The 16,237-nt window shown below is 46.3% G+C and overlaps 2 protein-coding genes across 3 annotated transcripts; one reads left to right on the top strand and one right to left on the bottom strand.

The window, feature by feature from the left end:
• Positions 1–1,459: 1,459 nt before the first annotated feature.
• LOC133918206 (high-affinity nitrate transporter 2.1-like) lies at positions 1,460–3,340 on the bottom strand. The gene is made up of 2 exons (XM_062361958.1): positions 2,792–3,340; positions 1,460–2,713 (listed from the first exon to the last, which is right to left on the bottom strand). Exons 1-2 carry the CDS (start codon positions 3,253–3,255, stop codon positions 1,606–1,608), a joined length of 1,572 nt encoding a protein of 523 aa, XP_062217942.1. The 5' UTR covers positions 3,256–3,340; the 3' UTR covers positions 1,460–1,605.
• A 9,732-nt stretch (positions 3,341–13,072) lies between these two features.
• Positions 13,073–14,380, top strand: LOC133917345 (uncharacterized). 2 transcript variants are annotated; one of them, XM_062361251.1, is made up of 3 exons: positions 13,074–13,598; positions 13,734–14,085; positions 14,169–14,380. In XM_062361251.1, exons 1-3 carry the CDS (start codon positions 13,359–13,361, stop codon positions 14,186–14,188), a joined length of 612 nt encoding a protein of 203 aa, XP_062217235.1. In that variant the 5' UTR covers positions 13,074–13,358; the 3' UTR covers positions 14,189–14,380. The 2 variants fall into 2 exon arrangements, with proteins under 2 accessions (XP_062217234.1, XP_062217235.1); XM_062361250.1 differs by having other exon boundaries at positions 13,073–13,598; positions 13,734–14,380.
• Positions 14,381–16,237: the final 1,857 nt, after the last annotated feature.

Raw genomic sequence — 16,237 nt, 5'->3', positions numbered from 1 at the left:
GCAGCACCCCGAGTTGAGGTCAGGGCGGGGATGGGGACGATTTATCCCCCGTGGGGCTCCATGGGGCCTTGAGTTTCCTTGCCGCCGTGGAAGACTGCGGGTTGACGATGACCATGGTGGCGATCGTGGATCTGAGGGCGAAGCAGTCAGCCGCAGCCTCGCGCCCACAGAAGCCGCAACATCTGTCTAGCCCCGCCAACCTCTGCAATGCCGCCGACCACCTCCGTTTACCCCCACCGAAGTCGCAGCCTCCGCCACCACCTCTGTCTCTGCCTCACTCCCACCGAAGCTGCAACATCAGCCTGTCCCCACTGACCTCTGCGACGCCGATGACCGCCTCGGTCTGCCCCCACTGAAGCCAAAGCCTTGGCCGTCAACCCATCGTTCTCTACCGCCAGACTCACCCACGGGCCCCGGCGGAGTTTAGGGATCCGACAGGGCCGGATTTTACCCCTATAGGCGTTTCAAGGTCGGAGCAAGGCTTAGAGTTCGAGGGGTGAGGACGGGGACAGAGGCACCCCCTCCCGGCCCCACCCAGTTGCCATCCCTAGCATCCCTAAAACCGACAATGATCCTTCCACACTTAGCTATTTCCACACGCCCCTCTCGCCCCGTCACCATCCATGACTCCGACCCGCCTCCTCCTCACCATGCTGCCACCTCCCCGGTGCCAATGCGTCTCTTCCAATGAATACATGTGTGCTATTAGTTCCTTGAGGTCTTTCAAGACAATTAATTGTCTCACATTATGATGTCTCCTATGTAGAATTGCTTTGCATAAGAAACCAGCTCACTTATCTCTTCTTTAAATAGCTTGCCGCTTTGTTTTTTACTTACCTATATATCTAATTAATATCTAAGAAATCAGCCACGCTAGAGACTGGGAGAGACCTTAGTAAGTAGATGCCTCATCCGTATGGGGAGCACTGGTACGTGGCCGTGTTTATACACAAGAGACTTATTTTTTTCCCATAACGGTATAAAAAAGACTTATTTTTTTCCCATAACGGTATAAAAAATAATCAAGAGATGGTAGCAAATGCTTGTTTAACATGGATTTTGATAATCGAGTACAAGAAAAGTTTTGTTTCTGCAAGTTGTAGAGGAAATTAGCAGCTCCCAATTGCAACTGGTATTTATACGGTAGTCTTATACTCTTATCAGTTCATACAGCGCATAAACCTTATCCATGATCATCAGATGGTTGTCTTATACTCTTATCAGTTCATACATAATGAGTTTTACTTTATATTCGATTTTTAAGTTTTTTATTATGTACTTGCTACTTTGTTAAGTTTAGTGAGAGAAAGACTAACCAAGAGGACCAGATTAAATTAATGTGCACTTGGATTATTGCGTACGTATGTATAGTATCAGACTATCAATGGTCGATCATACAATTAAAGGAGATGCAGTTGCCATGCATATGCAAGCGCATATATATATATACGTCAACATTGAATTATATATATTTCGTGTGCGTGCGCATAACGGTGATACGCATTATAGCTAGTTACATATATATATATGCGCACCTTATTAAACAAACCGCTGGCGTATGCGTATACGCGCACAGGGGTACGAATGCGGACATATACGTGCGTCTTATACGTGCTCGGGCGTGCTGTTTGGTGCCGCGAGGATGACGTTGCGGTTGCCGCGCTCTGAACGGCAGTTCTCTGAAAACTTGAGGCTGGCGCTGTGGAGCCCCTTGCTCTTCTCCTCCTCACTCCACTCCGAGCTGTAGTAGTGCTCCTCGACGGCGTCGGCGCTGGGCGGGAGGAGCATGGATCCCCACTGCGGGAAGTGCACGAACACCACGGGCAGCGTGCACGCCATGATCATGATGCCCATGTACTCCAGCCCCGTGCCCGTGGAGTACTTGGACGAGGTGAAGAAGAGCAGCTGCGTGAGCCCCGCGCCGAAGTTGCCGCCAGCCCCCGTCATCCCGGACATGATGCCGAGGGAGCGGCGGGTGACGAAAGGGGTGACGCCGAAAATGGCGCCGCAGGCGGCCTGGGCGCAGAAGGAGAAGAGCACCATGGCGGTAATGGAGGCAGGAAGCGTGCTGGCGCGGCCGAGCCAGAGGCAGAAGGCGCCGCCAGCAGTCTGGAGGATCCAGATGTTCCAGAGGCGCGCGCGCATGCCCCAGTAGCGCGCGCCGATGTCGGAGAGGATGCCGCCCAAGGGCCGTGCCACGATGTTGGCCATTCCGAAGCAAGCGGCGATGATGCCGGCGACGCGGAGGTCTAGGTCGAAGTGGTCGTAGTAGTACTCGGCGATGACGTTGTCGGTGGTCAGCTCCACGCCCATGCAGTAGCCGTAGAGCAGCACGAAGATCCAGGTGCGATAGTTGGTGACGGCGTACCAGAGCACCTTGGAGAACTTGTCCTTGTTGGCGTCGCCCTTCTTCTGGAGGCTCCTGAGGTTGCCGTCGGGGAGGTCCTGCCCCAGCGTGAGCACCAGGATGCCCATCACCACGTGCATTAGCCCCGGCACGAAGTAGGCGATGCGCCACGCCGTGAAGGGCGTCGCGCCGCACTTGCGGATGACGTCGTAGACGAGCGGCATGAGGAGCTGCGTGGCGCCGCCGCCCATGTTTCCCCACCCGGCCGCCAGCCCGTTCACCGTCCCGATGATCTTGCTATTGAACATGGTGCTCATCCAGTACTGGCACGACACGAACGTGGCCAGAGAGAAGCCGATCAAGAACCTGCATGCATGCAGCATGGCGGCAGCGTTCAGTAATTATGTTGCAATGTACATATTTCATCGGGCACGTGAGACGTACCTGACGACGATGTAGCCGGCTGCGTCGTCGATGAGGGACATGCAGAAGACGGTGGGCGCCGTGAGCATGATGAGGAAGGCGCAGCCGTAGCGCGGGCCGAGGAGGTCGCAGATGGCGCCCATGGCGAGACGGGAGAAGATGGATCCCGAGACGGAGGCCACGCCGGCGTTGCCGATGTCGGCCTTGGTGAGGTTGAGGTTGTCGCGGATGATGGGAACGAGCGGCGCGGCGGCGAAGGTGGAGACGAAGCAGGTGAAGAAGGAGATCCACGAGAGATGGAAGGTGCGCATGTGCGGGTTGGCGAAGGAGAAGAGCCGGATGCTCTTGGCCTTGTGCTCCGAGTCCACCGGCAGGTCGAACTTGCTCGCTGCATCGTCGTCGGGCACCGCAGACGTCGAGAAGGCGAACGCCGGCTCGCGCCCCGTGACGCCGTGCAGCGAGCTCCCCGGCGCGCCAACCTCCATAGCTGGCCTCTCAGTCTCGATCTGATACAAGCTAGCTAGCTTCTTTCTTCAACTTGCTTGCTAGCTCTTATGCAAATGCAGGTGCTTGATCTGAGCTGTTGTGCTTGGGATCCCACATCCGTGGGGTATTTATAGCGAGCCAGGGGATGGAGTTTGAGCATCCCAACGCCTGAAAATTCGTGCTGGAGCAACGCAACTATGATCGGCTTTGGAGTTTTGTGTAATTAACTTGGTCGATTATTGGATCTGACGGAATCGTGGCGGGATTCATTAGTTAAGAAACTAAGGGAAGAGTAGTCTGAAACTCTGAAGTCAGCTCGATCATCTGAGGAAAGCTCAAGGAGGAGAATGGCAAAAAGAATGAGCAGAAAATTGGATTCCTCGGCGCCGCATCCCTGGAACTGGAATGACCTTTGCCCCATGGGATCAGCCAAGGATCACAATCTGCGGGGCCCACAGGGCGTTTGTCCAGAATCGTCGAGCAGCAGATGCCCTTGGCAGAAGGCAGAAAATTTTTTTGGCCCTACATGCTGCAAACGCCGCCTCCATTCTTGTTTGTTGTTTTTTCCCTCTCCCGATGGAGGTGACGAGAAAAACTTGCCCAAGTTTCGTTCATCTGTACCAGCAACTCTAAGGTAAGCTCCTAAAGTCTTCTCTTTCGATGAAACTATCCTTATTCTGCAGTGTTTAATTTGCTGCAAATCAGCAATCCTTTGTTTTTCTTATGATGACAAAACAAAAATTAACTTGCCTATGCATGGTGTGATATCCCAGCCTAACATATAGAGTGGCCGAGCGGGTTGTGCCGCGCGAGAGTACTTTAGCATGCATCGTGACACTGTTGTGTCACGATTTTAATCCGTAAGTTGAAGAAGAGTTAAACCAATTTAAATAGCTTATCAATTCAAACTTTTTGCACGAAGCGAGAACAAATATATAAACGGGATATTGTGTAAATGCCGACGTGTGAGTAGATCGAAACAGTTTAACTCTAAAGACGCTACACATGGTTCACTCACCTATATTAATATGTTTGCTGCCCGTATGTAAGTCTGTTTGCTACTAGTTCAATGTACGTGAGTTGCAACAGGAGCATAACATTTACAGCAAATAATATAGGTTATTGGGCGTTCTCGTCCTTACCACCCCCGTGGTGCTCGTCGATGTGGATCTCCTTGCACGGCAGCCCAAAGGCGAGCGTGGTGATGGCCCAGGCGATGAGGGGGACGCAGGGCCGAACGGGTGAAGGAAATCGAGTATTTATCGAGTGGTATGAGATGAGTAATTTCTGTAAAATTTAAGACTAGTCTGCAGGACGTGGAGGCAAACTGCGTGAAAGTAGCACTACTTTCTTTTTAAGTAGTAGAGATAATATAATTCTGGTCTAACATTGCACTGCTCGCAGTTTCACTTCAGATAACTAGTCATTTTCTCTCTCACATTTACTCTTGTCGTTGATTCTTCGAAAAAAATTATTCTTTTGTTACTTACAGTATGAAGACAATGTAGCGCATATATGTATGTACGTGATTGTGTGAAAGACATGAAGCTTCGAAGTCGGCACTCTATATATATCATGCAGCAAGCAGAGAGATATACAGGAGTAGTCATCTTGTTGTAGACTTGTACTCCATCTGTGTACTAACATTATCTGACTAGCCAATTACTTGACCTTGTTAATATTTGATGTGTTGCTTATTTTTTTCACCTAGTTAAGCAGGTTTAATTAATTTGAGACGGAAGGTAGCTAGGAAGGCAGGGAAAGCAACAACATCTGATGTGAAGGATACGACGTGGTGCCTTCACCAAGAGTACGTGCTTGCATCTTTTGCAGCAACCGAACGGCCGGCCAGAACAACATAGGCTTACGCATGCATGCACTGCATTATGTTGGTCGACTCCCTCTTTTTTTTTTTTTTTTTTTTTTTTGAGAAACATGTCTGACGATCGACTTCATCTGCAACTTGAACCACCTGCAGAGGTTCATATGTATGTCAACGACACTGACAGATGACCATTAGACCTTTTGAGGTCCCGAATCACGGTGTGGACTAATTCATTTTCTTGATATAATATAATTAACGGAGTCGAGTATACGTGTTTCAGCGGAGAAATCATTACACTTTGGATGATTCAGTGTTCAGAGATAGATACACACTGGAATATTCGGTGTTCACGATTTTTTTAGATGTGCTATTTTTGCAAAGTATTCGATTTGGACTAACTACGTGTGGAGTTATATATTGTTGGAGATGCATGTTTATTTGTCTCATAATATGTAGCTGATAGATGCAACTTAGCGATCAACAGCGGGATGATTAGGGCCAAACGGGAAGTTTGGTGCCGAATGATGAAGGAGGCCGAGCAGAGTCAAGGGTGATCCTAGTTGTATATATGGGCGTCAAGCAAAGCATGAAAAGAAGCATGAAGACGACATGGTGATAAAGTCAAACGAAGAGGATGCCGGCGCAAGTGACAAGATGGTCCAAGGGATTAGAAGCGGGAGAGACTTGTCGACGATTAAGATCGCAAAATGAAGTACACATGTCCACATCGGGATGTTTGCTTGGGGTCAAAGCAAGCGGCAGTGAGTTACGCTTTGAGAAGCATGTGAGACGGTTTGGCCTCAAAACTATGGAGGGATGGAGTGCATGTGATATTATCGCGAAGCTAGCATCGATGCAATGCTAAGTCGTGATACACGCTTTTCTTTGCTTCGAAGGTTTCTTTTCTCAAGTTGCTATGCTTTGTGGCGATGACTCGTGAGATGAGTTTCAATAAAACCTAGGGTTCATATACATCCACTAGAGCCATATGTTTTTCTGGATATTTTCTTAGCAACATGACTCTCTCCAGTTTTACTTCCGCTATTAGTTTTTGGGGTGTGTTGGGTGATAAAATGAGAAGGTCATCCATTTCGTAAGAAATTGGTAAGATACCTATTTACCCTCCCCCTTCACTAGTCGCCTTTCTCAGTCCAATAATCACTACTAGAGAAAACATTTGTATAGATGGTTCAGAACCCCCGTACGGGATGCTTTTTTGAACCGTGTGTGGAAAAGTCTGTACAAATCATATTTGTACAGACGGGTTTTGAACCGTCTATAAATTTTTTTTTGTAAAGATAGCTCTAATAACGAGCCATCTATACTATGGATTATCACAGATGGCTCAAAGTTTTGAATCATCTGTGATATAATAATAGTATAGATACCTCCAATAATGAGCCATCTGTACTATAGGATAGTACAGATGGCTCCAATGTCTGTACTGTGGGACAGTAAATGGCTATACAATACATATTTCATTTTTTTTAAGACTTGGCAAGATTTAGGTCATTTCGACCTGTATTTTTTCCCTTTATCATTAGGCATAGATGGCATTTCGAGGCACTAGCTGGTATGGACATGTCCATGAAAAATGCAAAGAAGCTCGGATGTGCATGGTTCAAACCTCAGAGACAAGGAAAAACATGCAACTGATGTTGGTGCGCATGTCTGGTAGGAACGAGATTGGCAACTAAAGGGGGTGAATATATGTCTCAACAATTTTTTATGAAATTGATGGCTTTCTCTTATTTAGATCATCCAACGTACCTCAAAACTCAAGCGAAAGTAAAAATAGAGAAAATTTTTAACAAGAGACAATCTAGGCAAAACGACTCCACGGATGGTATAGGAACCATATGTTTCATTTAAGATCAATCCATGTGCCTTAGCACTTGAAAGGTCATAACTAGCAAACAAACAAAAAAAAAATTGAACACTGAATAACGAAACTCTCCAAGTTGATTATCTAGAGAAAAGAGAATTCAAGACCCCATCACATAAGTGTGTATGTAAATTTTATGCCTCTAGCAAAAAGAAGAATGACCTCACAAGGTGCTAAAATTTTAGCCCAAAAACTAAAATGAAAATCAAATCCGGAAAGGAAAAAACTTACACACAAGGCAAGAGAACTAAGAGAGGAAACTAGAAGGAGGGGAATTTAAGCATATGAAACAAAGTAAACTTCATTACCCAAAGTGGTTAGTTCTATTTTAGGCGGATTACAAATATTTTCCTCTAAAACACTCTCACATATTACATAGTCTAAGCACTCATCCTCATCTGCTTTAAAATCCTAGTACAATACTCTTATATGGGTGACACAAGGGGCTCAAAATGTTGGTTTATCCTCTCCCATAGCTCTATCCCTCTATTTATAGACTAGAAAACTTAACCCTTAAGTTTCATAGCTTTTTCCCAAAGTACCACTCTCTTATAGTATACTCGTACCTACCACTGAAGGTATTGTGATCTATTTTTTCTTCATTCATTAAATGACTGTACGCCTTTACGACTTAGCTTCGTCTCGATACAAGCTTCGCGATGGTGCCACGTACTCCTCCAGTCCTCCCACGATTTTTAAGCCAAACCGCGAAATCCTAGCATGCTTCTCAAACCATGACTAACCACCACTTGCTTCCACCTGAAGCAAGTGCTTCGATGATGATGCGTATCCTCCGTCTTGTGATCTTGACCATCGACAAATCTCTCCCGTTTCCGATCTCTCGGGTCACCTTGCTACTTGCACTGGCATCCCCTTCGCTTGACTTTGTCAACACGCCATCTTTATCCTCCATTTCATGCTTTGTTTGGCCTTCATATGTACAACGATGATCAACCTTTACTCCGGCCGACCCTCCTTGATCGTTCGGCACCAAGCATGCGCTTAGCCCCGATCACCCGTCGTCGATCGTCAAGTTGCATCCATCACCTACACACCTTGAAACAAGCAAACACATTTCTTCACACTCCAAAACATCTCCAGGTTAGCACAAAATCAAAAACTTCAACTCAGAGCACATACTGCAAAAAAAACATGAATACCGGATGTTCCGGTGTGTTCTGCTCTTTAACACCAGACCATCAAGTGAGTGTAACACTATCTGTTCTAGGAAAATTTTGCTCTCTAACAAAAAGGTCCGGTGAAAGATTTCGATGATCTCATGTCCATCACGGGATAATCCAGTGTGTGCTAATCCACCGAACCACACTTCTGCAACCTCTCTGCAACAAAAGATCTAGTGCATTCTCCGGTGTTCACAATCTCAGCACCAGACTATTCGACGTACGTAATCAAACTTGGCACCAAAAATCTCCTCTCTGCATAAAATACTTCGGCGCTCTCAAAGTCTATCACCAAACCATCCGGTGTTTGCTTTTATTTTTGCTTTAGCACTGAAAATGCTCCAGTGATACCCTCTGATGTAGCCATCACACTCATTAGACCTTCCGGTGCATTGATCTCTAATTTCGTTCAAAAAATTGCTCTCTAAAAGAAACAATCCGGCGAGTATACACTGCCCACACCGGAACTTTTGGTGAACACTAGAACATTCGATGTTAACACTGGAACTTCTGATATGTGTAATTTTTCTGCGTACAGAAGAATTCATCAATTCCAAACACTGCTAAATCGAGTTAGTCATAAATAAGAACAAGCATCCACAAATACGTGTTAACCAAGTTCAAGATAAATTAATTATTATTAATATTTCATCATATACAAATTAAGACACTTCTTCACTTGGTTTTTCAATCTTATTTGTTTAACCCATACAGCACACCGACTCATCGTCGTTGTAATCAACGAGCGCGTGCAGACGTATTGTGAGGCGTAGAAAAACATCTTTTGCAGCAATCAATCGAACGGCCGCGATAAGTAATAACGACAACAGCAGCAACAAGATGACGACGACGAAGGAGATGGTGATGGTGATGGTGATGCTTGCAATATTGGTCTGACTTTGCACGCAGTTCTGATCGATATGCATTGCGGGTGCAGAGCCTATCCAACATACACACATAGCGCCGTGCCTGCATTGCATGCGCGACAAGTGATATCTAGCACATAGCAATGCAAGCTGCTACTACGCATACATAGTTAACTCGTTTAATTTGTTCCGAGCCTTGTGTGACGACAGGAAGGGAAGAACAAACAAGAAGCTAGCTGCAGCAGTTGGTCTCGGAGATCTATCAGTTGGTGAGCTTCAAGAATGAGTGATTTTTCATAGTAACCAATTGCAGCAGCATCAGGCCCGGGAAAAGAACATCCATCGATCCATCCAGTTCTCTCCATTGAAAAATTCAAAGGGGACATACAAAACAAGATGTGGCCCTTAGAACTTATCAGGGCTGCTGACCCTGCCATTTGCATAATGACTTATGCTAATTAAGATAGTCAAAAGTACACGGAAGATTACAGATCGATAGCTTTTCAGGTCTGGCGCTTCAGTCCGAATTCTTGCTCTCAACATCATATCCACGCATATACACGTATACTCTTGCTTGTATATTAATCTGAATTGGGAGTAGGTCTTTGACTTAAGCGAACAAATAATTGCATCTAATTAAACAAATTCGTCTGATACAGTTGCTACAGCAGCCGTACATGGACCCACGATATGCAAAAGTCTGCTTAATCATCTTTTAAAAGTTTGATTCAAGGAAGCTTTTTTTTTCCTCCATTGTACGGTCATCAGCTTGATTGATCTTTGGTTCCTACTACCAGACTAGCAGCAATGCCCAAATCAACGGAGGGCAAAGCGTGTTGGAATCAGCAGCTCACGTAGTCGCGCGGAGCTTGCAATCGCTCGGTCTTGCTTCTGACGAAAAACAGCGAGTTGCCGGAAATGCTACAGTTTCTGACGAAACTGAAGGAGTTTTTCAGGCAGTGAAGCTATTGGTTTTGGTGCTGCAATGATCGCAGCTTTAATTTTCGATATTCTCCTGACCCTTTTATTAAAAAAATAGATGAAGGTGCTAGACCACATCCCGGTGTCCTCGTGCCATCCCACGAGCAAAGATCGTGCGCACATCCAAGGCGCATAACCTAGCCCACACGTCACAGTTTATGCTCAACGTGCATAACAAATTCTGAAACTGAAAGAACTGAACTAATAGACTGAACCGAAACAACCTGAACACTAATGCTATCATAACAAAGTAACCGATTAAACCGAGCAGCAGACTTGATTATATTTCAACAAAGCGACCACCTGAAGGTCAGGTCGTGTTAATTAAGCCCGAGCGGGGCGAGCTTTGGACATGTGTGGAGCAAGTGCGAGTGAGACCAAGCGAGCAAGGGGCTGGCGTCAAGATTCCCCAGAGACGGAGGTGTCTGTGGAGAAGGGGCAAGGAGCCCCCTTGTGTCCAAACGGTCACCGTCCAGATCACCTAGAGGAGGAGGGGAACAGTGTGGCATAGGCCCATGTATGTTTTGTTTTAAACGAACTAGCAGAAAAGCTGCCAATTGTATTAATAAGAAAAAAGCACGACGGGCCGAGTTGCTCGGTTAATTAAGAGAAAACCGAGCAAAAACCATAAACACAACGAGCAAAACTACCTAGCTAGAACTAGGTCTAGAGCATCGCAAAAACGACCCAGACCCATGTATGTAGCCTGCTTAAAATAAAATCTGGTGACCCACACCCGCGCTATGGCCGGCATTTGGAACCAAAGATGAGATGCCCTCACCGGCGACTGACCGTGCCCTGAACAACAAACTTTCAGTTGTGTGAAGCTAGAGCTAAACGCTCACGTTGTCCTCAGTCCGTGCAGCCACTAAAACATACTTGTGCTATCGAACACAAGGAGAAAGACAAACAGCTTCATATGAACAGGAAGAAGGATAGGCGGCCAGCAGGCCACGCCGGTCGCCAGTGATGGGGGCGGCGCTCCGGCGAGGCAGCGACCCTGGCCTGGTCGGGAAACTCTAATCCCACAATTTCAGGAGCCATTGTTCTGATGCAGTTGCATTGTACTGTACTGTGCAGTCGTGAAGTTTCAAGTTTGCGTTGTCAAATATTTTCGACGCGTGTCCATGTATCAGTCAAAATTACCACTGAAACGTAGTATGTACTATGTAAGCAAAAAAACCTTGGGAGGTCTTGGAATTTCGGAGCTACATAAAATTTGCGAGAGCATTACCCTTACAGTGGCTGTGGTACAAATGGAAAGATGAAGAACAACTATGTACAGAGATGACAATACCTTGCGATCAAGGAGATCGAGACCTTTTCAATGCTTCAACTATGGTGACCTTAGGGGTTGGAAGAAAGGCCTCCTTCTGGCACTCTAGCTGATTGCATGGTCAGGCCCAGAAACATTGCGCCAGCCCTATATCAAAAGGCTCGCAGGAAAAATCAAAGTCTTGCCAAATCATAGTTGGATCAACAGTCTGGGAAAATAAGGACACGTCAAGAGTTAGACTAACTCATGAGATTATAGGAAGAGCTGCAGGAGTCCTCTTTGAATCCAAACACCCAGGACACTATTACTTGGCGCTCGACAACCAATGAGGAATACACCACAGTCTCCATACCGTGTAGAATTTAAAGGAACAGTTAAATGCCACAATATGAAGCTTGTTTGGACTGCAAAAACTGAACCCAAATGTAAATTCTTCACTTGGCTGCTCCTGCAAAACAAGATCCTGACTGCCGATAACCTTGCACGGCACTGTTGACCCAATCATCAAACATGCAAGATCTATTGTCAGACGGATGACACGCCGACCCATCTTTGCAAGGACCGCGGCTTCACATCTGATGTATGGAACGAGATTGTTAATTGGCTTCACATTACAGGGCTCCCAAGCTTGAGGGATCATTCAACGATTAAGAGATGGTGGCAGGCCGCAAACAAAGAGGTTCACAAGAACATGTGAAAAGAATTCAACGGAACAGCGATCTACTTTTAGTGGAATGTTTGGAAGGAGCGCAACCATAGGGTCTTCCTAAATGGAACTTTGTCACCCACACAAGTAGCGATCAAAATCAAGGAGGACATCGACCAAAAAAGAAGAGCTTTCGGCGAGGATTTGGGGTTCACGTTGGTGAGAGCACCAACGATGTTTTGGGCTCTTAGAGGGTTTAGTAGTTTTAGTTTTTTATCCCCTGCTTGTTAGTGCTTCCCTATTTTCTTTTTCACCTTTCAGCAATGGGGCTAGCTAATTCACTGAACCTAAGAGGGTAGTTGTCTGGTGCCAGAGCACTCTCGTTCTAGTTTTCGTTTTTGAAAAAACTCTGACTGAAACTTTCGAACATTCATCGATCAGCATCAGTGTTCGCTAAGTCTGCTAACACACCCTCCTCATCTGCTTACTGCTTCAGTTCATGACGATTTGATTGCTTTAAAAAATTCCAAACCTCGAAAAAGATTACAAATCTGCATGTTGAGCTTGAATTGCGAGTGTACATGTTTATCCCATCTGTGGCAAGGCCCGATCCAACCCAACGCTTTCTTTTTTTTTTACATTACCCAGAATGGCTCAAAAGTCATCAGCAAGCTGGACCTGCAGTCCTTTCAGCCCACTACCACGGTCCTTTCAAGCAGGAAACTCCTGTTAGTTGTCAGACGAGAATTCGACGTCTCGTGCAACGTCTTCCACCTCCCACTTGTCTTCCACCTTGCGATTCTATTTCCTTCTCTCGATGTCGCATAACAGGCGCCCTCCGCTACCTTCTCCGGCGGCTGGTACCGCCAGAACTGCACCCACGGACCCCGCCACGCTAACCACCCTAGCTATTTTCGATTAGTAGCTTGACGTGTATTACCAACTTAAGATTCCTACTCGATTAAGCTCGCTCGCAAGCAGATGGAACATGGGTGCAAATGATGGATGCATCGCCCTCACATGCAGCGATCCATCTATCTTGATGTGGTGGCGCCAAGTGTAAACTGTGCCATATATAGATTCCTGCTTAGCTAGCAAGATCCTTATCCCTCCAAGTTGGCATCGCTTTTATTTATATATAGAGAGAGAGGAATCATCCATCTCGTCGTCGGCGGTGTTCCGAAAAATAATTTATTTTTTTTCTGTTTCATCACATATAATTTCTTTTGTTTTTATCATAAATTTTATGATAATTTTTACCATGTGTCATACTATAAATTAGCTCCATACCCTAAATATATTAGACAAGGTCCTATATGATTATTTCCCATGGCGTTCGTGGCTCTAGTGTGCAGAGTTGCATGCATGCATGTGTTATCTTGAAACATTGCTTGGACCATTTGCCTTTTCATTCAGAGATCAGTAGTTAAGGATCGATCAGTATGGGGCACAGCAGTGGCGCTGTTGAGTCTGCTGCGTGCAGAGTTCTTGCCGCCATCGATGAGGATCCGGAGGCGGAGGGCTCGGGCTCGGGCTCGGGCTCGCCGGAGACGACGAGGATGGCGGAGCGCAGGAAGGCCATTGTGTCCAGGATGCGGGAGCTCCTCCAGCGGGCTGCCGCCGCGCAGTCAGCTCACTCCAAGCTCCGCCGCTCCACCGTGGCCACCGCCAAGAAATGGAAGGTACAGTATATATTGATCGAAATTCAGACGCCTGCGCACAATCGTCTGAATCATATCCTGCGTGTTACTCTAGTGAATTAGTTGCATCGTTCCTGCTCGCTCACTCACGCTAGCTCCTGTTTCCATGTTAATCAGAGGGTGGTGGGCCGGATCCAGAACAGGGGAGCAAGCGCAACAGCCTGCAAGGATCATCAGCGAACAACTCTGCAGGACCAGGGCGACGGCATGATGATGAGCTCCTCGTCGTCCTTCTCCAGCAACAGCAGCTTCAGCTGGGACGCCGCTGCAGAGAGCAGCTGCCCGTCGGCGATGTCGCCTGCCAGTTACTCACCCGTGCTATGGCCAGCATTTGGAACCAAAGATCAGATGCCCTCGCCTGCGACGACCGTGCTCCGGCTCTCCTGTACCAGCAGCAACCGGAGCTCGGTGTTTGAAGGCGAGATGGAGATGGTCAGAATGGCTCAGTGGATTACCACGGATTCAGACTGTGAGTTATCCAGCCCTCATCACTGCTCCATGCACAAATCTGAAGAAACATATAACATCTGGTTCTGAACAACAAACTTTCAGTTGTCGTGTTGGAGCTCTAGCTAGCGAGATGACGGATCGAGGCAGCACACCAAGATGATTTCCCCGGAAACTTGTGCGTGTGTGTTGGACTATAGAGAACTACATGGGCCGGAATCAAGAAAGCCATCGTCTCATCTGGGCCGGCAACGTTGGAGCAAGTGGGCTGGTTGCCTTTTCCGGCCATCTGTGTGCGGATTTTTTTTTCTTTTAACCTTTTTATTCTAATATTTTATATTAATCATTGCGAGACTATATTTTCAAGAACTAATCCTTTTAGTAGCGTTAGTCACAGTGATGTGACAAATATCTATTTTCACGTCATCCATTCAAAAGATCTGCTCGTCACGCCACCCTGATGGCATGACAAAGTTGTCTTATCGTAACAGAAATGTGTCGTGTCGTGTTTTTCTCTAGCGAGACAATATTATGTTGTCACACCAACCATGATGACATGATCAAAGGTTGGTTCATCCAAAGTTATCCCGCGCTGTAAACGAGTGATTGACTTGGGTCACGCACGAATGGTTCCCACCACAGCACCTCCCAACCTCGTTCGTCTGAAATCTGTAGCTTGCCACCTCTCGCCAGCGAGCGTCTCCCATGGAATACAAGTTCCAAAGGACTGTGGGCTCCTGTCAGATCTGGGCGAGCAGGACGGCGGCGGGAACCTGTCGGAGACAGGCATGGTGACGAGAGGAAGACGATCGAGCTGAACAAGGACTCGTGGCCCGCGAATAGGAAAGAAAAAGGCCCAACTCGCTACAGAGAAGAATCTCGTGGTAGACTCATAATGCAGTCTTTTCGGATTTGTTGTAACTTTGGACTGACCTTAAAGCGTAGCTTGACGTCGTGAGAGTGACTGATCTTATACTACTTAAGACTCCATCCTAGTCCAAAGACGAGCTGAACAAGGACTGATCTTATACTACTGAAGATTTCATCTCCTTTTCGCCACGAACAGAAGAGGTAGCTAGAGACGACCCAAGCAATAGCGAGCGGGAGATGAAGGCAACAAGGAGGATGCATGGCAATCCTCTCGCCCCGGTCAAGCTCCAACAAGTCCTTCAACTCCCTCCCCCTCCTGTGGGTGCTGGATCGCAGAGAGGAAGAACTAATTTGTTTTCCAAGACGAGTCACACTTGGACTTAGGAGGTGATGGAGATTGCCCTGGAATTAGAGTGCGCCTGTATGTAAGCCCACGGGCGATATCATCTGCTTCCGAATTACTCCACCTAGCTAATGATCGACTGAAGCATATACATTATGCTGCCAAGCAAAGAATTCATATTATTAAGGTAAACTATGTACACATACCTCAACAAGTGTGAGGCCTCAAACTCTGCCATCTAAATTATTCAATTTTTCACAAGCAAAATTTGTGCGCTGGGTTAATCAGTGCCATTGTTCAGAGCCAAAACCAGAGCGTACTGCTTTCCAGCTGACAGATGCCAGGCCATTATTAGAGAACCTTTACAGTACACCATGATACTAGATGATGGAGAGTATTATTGTTGTGATCCAACCGTCCATTTTAGTATGTATTATTGTAATTATCTTGATACCCTTAGGGGTAATTACATCATTGACTGACCGGACTTCGGACTTTCGCCATTCATCATCGACCGACCGACGGAGGGTGGAAACCCTAATAAATGAAATGAACATAATAAGTGAAAGTTTATCCGAAGAATAAATTAACATTTTGATCTTCCCTAATTTAACATATAATTTACAAGTTTATCATAGTTTTTTTTTCCAATCCTACTTTTATGATACCTATGATACTCTTTAATGATACCCATAATACTGATGGGCGATAGAGTATCATTGGACCAATCTAAACCATCGGATGAAGAAAATAAACGGTATACACTCATTTAGGTGTACTGTAAAAGTCCTCTATTATTATACTATGCAAGATAGATGAAGCAAACATCAAACAAAATTATAAGGTAGATGAAGATGTTACAACAGAAATTTTGTTACAACAAACTTTTTAGCAAAGGCAAGGCAAGCTAGGTGCACCATTTTACTTGACAAGTGAATCTAGTGGTGTGGTTGACCTGGTT

The sequence above is a fragment of the Phragmites australis genome, chromosome 5 (genome assembly GCF_958298935.1).
Source record: "Phragmites australis chromosome 5, lpPhrAust1.1, whole genome shotgun sequence".
Lineage (NCBI taxonomy): Eukaryota > Viridiplantae > Streptophyta > Magnoliopsida > Poales > Poaceae > Phragmites > Phragmites australis.
This window is presented reverse-complemented; position numbering and strand designations above follow the sequence as displayed.

Excerpts from the sequence above, each read along its gene's own strand:
- LOC133918206 (XM_062361958.1), bottom strand. The coding sequence starts at position 3,255 with ATGGAGGTTGGCGCGCCGGGGAGCTCGCTGCACGGCGTCACGGGGCGC. Across the intron at positions 2,714-2,791 it reads GCCGGCTACATCGTCGTCAG|GTTCTTGATCGGCTTCTCTC; the intron begins GTACGTCTCACG and ends GCATGCATGCAG.
- LOC133917345 (XM_062361250.1), top strand. The coding sequence starts at position 13,359 with ATGGGGCACAGCAGTGGCGCTGTTGAGTCTGCTGCGTGCAGAGTTCTT. Across the intron at positions 13,599-13,733 it reads CCACCGCCAAGAAATGGAAG|AGGGTGGTGGGCCGGATCCA; the intron begins GTACAGTATATA and ends CATGTTAATCAG.